This window comes from Cyrtonyx montezumae, unplaced genomic scaffold, assembly GCF_038088225.1.
Source record: "Cyrtonyx montezumae isolate F1298 unplaced genomic scaffold, pur_monq_1.0 scaffold_3, whole genome shotgun sequence".
In the NCBI taxonomy this organism is placed as follows: domain Eukaryota; kingdom Metazoa; phylum Chordata; class Aves; order Galliformes; family Odontophoridae; genus Cyrtonyx; species Cyrtonyx montezumae.
In genome coordinates, this window is record NW_027072034.1 from 46,899,275 (window position 1) to 46,905,274 (window position 6,000).

General features: G+C 37.0%; 1 protein-coding gene across 6 annotated transcripts in view; it reads right to left on the minus strand.

Moving 5' to 3' along the window:
- Nucleotides 1–5,688, minus strand: part of SMPX (small muscle protein X-linked) — a 39,751-nt gene extending 34,063 nt beyond the window's left edge. For 4 of the 6 annotated variants that reach the window (XM_065741475.1, XM_065741479.1, XM_065741478.1 and 1 more), the window contains exons 1-2: nt 5,541–5,688; nt 2,255–2,314 (exon numbers count right to left, since the gene is read on the minus strand). In XM_065741475.1, the coding sequence (XP_065597547.1) occupies nt 2,255–2,293 (39 nt within the window). In that variant the 5' untranslated portion in view covers nt 2,294–2,314; nt 5,541–5,688. Of the gene's footprint in view, nt 1–2,254; nt 2,315–5,510 lie in introns of all 6 variants that reach the window. The other 2 variants (XM_065741476.1, XM_065741477.1) reach the window with 2 other exon arrangements.
- Nucleotides 5,689–6,000: the final 312 nt, after the last annotated feature.

Below are 6,000 nucleotides of genomic sequence, written 5' to 3' on the forward strand. Positions count from 1 at the left end.
ATTCCCAACTCTTGAAGCTATAAATTTTAATTGCTGTAGACAGATCTGTGTTTCTTATTTTTAATACTGATTCTTATTGGGCTTACATCTTTCTTTGTTTCTGGAAAGTGCCTACCATAGTTTGGATGTCATTGCAGTTTTCATAATGAGTAGAAATATATTCTAATGTACTCTACAAAGATCTTCTCGAACACAGTGAAGGAAAAATATATATAAGCATGTGGCTTCTTTCTGAGAAGCTACATCCAATCTTTGTCTTTCTTGAGGCCACCTTCTAAGATCTGCTGCAACTCGTAACAACTTTATGAACTTTGAATGAATCTGGTTTATTTTGGTAAACACTGTGCCTCTTGTATTTGTCTGTAGTGGTTGTTGCTCACTCAGCAGTCACCAAAAGCTAAAGCCTTACTGCATTTTAACCAAAATTGATTGGGATTGTGTTCATGTATTCAGGTACAAAGGGCTTTGAAACAGTTCAGGTGAAGCAGAGGAGGTGGTAGATGCCCTGTAGCTGTAGACATTCAAGGTGAGGCTGGATAGGGCTCTGAGCACCCTGATGGAGCTGTAGGCATCCCTATTGATTGCAGAGGAGTTGGACTAGCTGACATTTGAAAGTCCTTTCCAACTCAAATGATCGATTCTGTGTGAACGAGGGCTGCTCTGAAAGTAATGCCTCCTATTTTATTATGCTAACCCATAACCTTAGACAAATTCTTTGCAATATCATGACAATTTCTACCTGTTCAAAAGTATTGCTAAATAAGCTGGAAAGCTACTTGAACAGAAACTTTTTCAAGTAGGAAAAAAAAATTAGGGGAGGAAAAAATTGAATGTAATTCAGAAAAAAGAAAAAGATAGAGAAAACAAAAGAAAACAACAAAACAAATAAACAACCTTCACCCTTACTTCTGGGGAAAGCCAAGAGTAGTGTTTGTGGGGACAATAGCTGTCAGTGAGAGCTAAACATCCTTTTATGCACTAAGGGGGAGAATGAGAGGAAATAAGCAATGAAGGTTACCAGAAGTTCATACTTCTTTGGTCCCCTATGGTCCCAGACTACTCATAGAAACAAGTTTTTATCCTTAACATATCTATATTTAGTGGCTGTTGACATGTGAAGACTTCAGTGTGCATCTTGTACAGACAGAAAGAAGCTACTACAAAACATTTTAATCTATAAATTATGTACATTTTTTTCATTAATCATATGAATATTTCCATCACCTGTATAAGAAGGATAAAAATTTGAACTATGTGAAACCAATGGCTTCTGATAATTTCAACTGAACTAACTTGCGTGTCTCTTCCAGTGCATTTGATGACAAAAAAACATTATCATTTTTACAGTGTCTTTCCACTTTAGCATGCTGTCTAGCACTGGGTAACTAATCTTCTTGATACTCCAATCCACTATGTTAGCATTACCTTGGGAAAATAGAGGGCAAGTCAGACTTCAGAAATTCCATTTTGTGATTCTTATATATTTTAAAGAGAACCTAAACTTGTGGGAAAAATTTGTTTGCAAGTGCATTTTCAAAATACATGAACACACTATAAAATTCTTCAGCTCAGGAATTATTATTACTATTATTATAATAATAATTACTATAATTACTATTATTGCTATTATTTTTTTAAAGAATCAATGATAGCATGAGTTCAGTTCAGTTTAATTACTTCATGTTGATGATGGGCTAATTCTCCAGGTATCTCTTTTACAACAATATAACAACTAATTTCATTCTTAGCATAATAAACCATTTGAGGAGGTATATGACATATAGTGTTTTAATCAAATATTTCTTAATCAAATATTGCATTTTTTTTCTTTTTTTCTTTTTTTTTTTTTCCTAAGGAGGAAATGTTTTTTTTCCACTATTCTTTTAGTCTAAAGTTCTTCCAAAATTACAGTAACTCTGTGGAAAATCCAGTAGTTTTACTCATAATGCTGATCAGTTTTGGAGATATATCACCCCATTTTACTTTGCTGGTTCACCAACAGACATAAGCTAACGTTGGAAAGAAAACATAAACAAGCAAGTGAGCAAACAGCCTATCTGATCAGTTTTTTCTCAGCTCATGTTATAAGACCTTCTTCAGGTCAAAATTTTTCAGTACCAGGCTTTTAACTTTGAAAGAATAATCCCCATTTAACACTTCTGCAGGGTTTTGTAGGAGCAAAGTGCAGTCTGTCAGAAAACAGAGGTTGAGATTTATTATTTATTATATTAGAAACATAAATACTGTCTCTTACCTGAATGGCTTTGACATGTGACGCTGGCTGTTTTGACATTTTTAAGACAGTGTCTTATCCCTGCAAGCAAAATGGGAAAGTGTTACAGGCTGTGACATTATGATACCTAGGGGAGATAAACTAGAACTTAACCCATGCTGCCTCTTGACAGGCATCCATTTCACCTGCCCATCTCCTATTTCCGTTTCAGTTTCAGAGTTGCTTAGGTATTCCTTCTGAATATCAAAAGGAGACAGAACACCTGAGCTTCTTCAATTAATCTTTCATAGCCACAAATGGAGTCCTCTCTTCCACATTAAAAACAATAATGAGTACAGATAAGCAATCTCTCAAAACTTAATGGCATTGTAAAATGAGCATGAGCTAAAGAAGTGTTTGAGGATAAACAATGCATGATTATCACTGTGAAGGTATGTATGCAGGAACCCTAAGTTTAAACCTTCTTTAAAATATAGCATAACTTGCCACAAAGCATTGATGAATGCATATATAATCATCTTCTAATTCACACATCGTTGTAATTTCTTCATACATGTAGACTGAAAATGATCAAGATGATTAAAATGTAACATTTTATTTAGAATTGCTAGGACACAAAGCAGCATCTCTGCAAAGTTTTAGATCATGTAGATCTATTAATTTTCTTTAGCAACCAGAAAATAAAATAATCACAAAACAGTTTTTCATATGATTTCATTCAAACATAAAAATACAGACTGGTACAAAACAAAAGCAAAAATCTAAAGATTTTGTAAAGGCGAAAAGAGAAAAAGAAAAGGAAGAAGGAAAGGAAGAAAGAAGGAAAAAAGGAAAGAAAGGAAAGAAATTCACTATCCATTTAATTCAATTATAGTCTTGGCCTTTTACTCTTTCACTGAGTACTTATTACTTTAACTGGAGTAATCCTTCTCACTATAATGCAAAATAAGAACAGTAATACTAAAAGTCGATAAATAAGTACTTGAAAATCCATCAGAGAGCTCACTGATAACAACTAAATTATAGCATATTTTGGCTACAGTATTTTACCTTAGATTGGAAACAAAATACTGAGAAAAGTAATAAATGATGTAAGAGAGAAATACAGTGTGAAATCATTAAGTGGACCAAAGATTTTGTTACTCCAAAGACCATAACTTTCCCATGGGGGCAAGTAACAAAGAAAAATACCAATCATTGTAGGTTGCCTTCAGACCAGAGTATCAGTCCAAAGTTGTATCCCTGAAGCCTCATGGAAGATTGTTCTTGTGTACTCTCTTATCAGCTTTAAATCTGTTCCTAATTCTAAGTAGAACTTAAAGTGCAGGTGACCTGCCATTAGAGGTCTCTCTCTGATTGCATGCTCAGCTCTAAGGGTGCTAGCTGACCTAAACTCAGAGGATGTAGGCTTCAGATTTAAATAGCTGAACTGTCATTTGTAAGTCAGGAATAAAAAGAATACAACCATGCAAAATGCAAACAGCATGCTTCTAGTGAATCTCACATTGTGGCACTACCTTGAAACCAGAGATAGTTTAGAAAAGTTCAGAATTCAGTTTGAGGGAATCAATTCAGTTTTCCTCTTTCAAATCAGAAAGGAAAAATGGAAACAAAAGGGTAGGAAATTAATAGAAACATTTTTAAACACTGAGGCTCTGCTTTCTAAACATCGTCACAAAAAAAAAAAAAAACTGACTAAGATAAACTCTTCTGTCTTGTGCGTTTGCATTGCAGAAACAATGCTCCACAGTTCTGTGGCTACCTCAGACAAATGGGTAGAGATTTACAAGGAATTTCTACTTTAAAATAAGAGTGATCGTGATCCTCAGTGAGATGCTCCGAGCTCACAATGGTTGCAATCAGACTCCTGTTCCTAAAGTCACAGGTAGGATACAACTGTGTAGGACTGCTTTTGGAGGAGGTGATTTTTCTACCAGTTTATGCTGTCCTCATTACTGCTGGAGAAATCAGGACAACAGCACACCACTGAGTAAAAATAGACAATCTTCCCCAGCACTTTTCCTTCTCTTTCCTGATCTTCCTTCCAGAATAGTACCGACCATCAACCACAGGAAAATAAACCCCACATTACTGATGCTACTACTGAAGTAACTGTTGTATTCACATAAATTTCCATATTCTATTTCAGGTGTCTCAGAAAGCCAAGAGTGCTGCACTGACTGAGTTTTTCAGGCATTCCACTCAAATCTGCAAACTGAAAATCACTCTCCACAGTCACTTCCATTGCCAAATTCCTCATGTGCAGGCTCTGAGAAGCACAGTGGCACACAGCCTTTACACCGTGATGCCTTTTGAGCTGCCCCATACCTTACCTCTTACCTTTTATGGTCTGCATGCTGAGCCAAACTTAGGAAGCAGCAGCAACAGATTTCAGTTCAGAGCTGTTTAATGCCAGTCTGCCCCTGCAAATTCCTGTGCTTTCTTCACTTCCCAGAGAAAGTAACCACTACTTTTTGTAGGCTGACAAAAACCTGTGTTGTGAAAAGGTCCTTTAAAAAACAAAGGACCTATCTGCTGTGTCTCTGCTAAAAATAATTTCTGACAGGGCTGCAGAAAGATAGCGAGCTGACTGACTGATTCAATTTGCTTTAAATGCAATGAGGTATGATAATGCCTTCTTTTGTAATCTCCACAAGAGACGCACAGTAGCTTACACACACCAGGAGGGACTCCCCCCAGCTGAATGCTGTCCTTTTCCCCCCTGCTGTACTTACAGCATCAAGCACAAAGGCTATTTTGGACACAGAACTGCAGTGTATTATCTTATTAAAAGGCTTAGACAGGAACCATATCACAATGGAACCCAGCTAGCACAAATAAAGAAGAGAAACCCCCACTTTGCAGCTTCCAGAGTGTTACATGCAGTATGGAAACACTAAAATATTTGCTGTAATGCAGTTCCCACCAACACTGTTACCTGTTAAACTAACAGTGAAAGACCATCTCTCTTACCATCAACCCTCCCACAGTATTTCACTAGTTGTGGCATACAGAAAACAAGCATGTACCTATGTACTATAGCATTTGAGCTAATACAGCTGTGCTTCTCATGAGTCAGGAGGTATTTAAATGACTGTTTTAAATCTTTTAAGATCCTCACAGCCAATGAGGCAATAACTAGAATGATCTGCTCTAAATACTCTGCACAAGACATTAAAACAAGCATAAAAACAGAACTACTACAGTAACCTCGCAGCCAGATATTAAAGAGTTTTCATAAGTCTTTTTTTAAATGATCCCTTCAAGATTAGCTTACTTATCTAGTTATACAAGAAAAGTTTCAAACCGTCAAATGAGTATATACACCTCCTTCCGATGCTGAAAGAGGTATCTTCTTCTACCGGCTGAATTATTGACTCTGATCCGCTGAATGTGTCTGAAACAGCTCTGATGCTTTCAGCCTGGACGGCACCGAGAGCTGCTCCAGGCTGGAGTGGAACTCAGCTGAGAAGCAAAGTGTAAAAGAGAATTCCTATCATAGCTTCCAGTTGTTCTTCCTAAATATAGCATTTGATTCACCCTGTAACTTAGTCCCCTGTGACACTTGACCATCGTAAAACCAGGGCTCAAGTGTCAAGCAGTAGGTGTTGAAGTAACACACCTTTGGGTCCTTTTCATGCCCTCCCTCTCCCTGAAGCACATGATAGTGGGAGGTAGAGCACATCTCCTCCAGCGGTGTGTGGGGCAGCGCATGCCCACCTCCTGCCACATCAGAGAAGGATATAATTATGAAGACATAATTATGA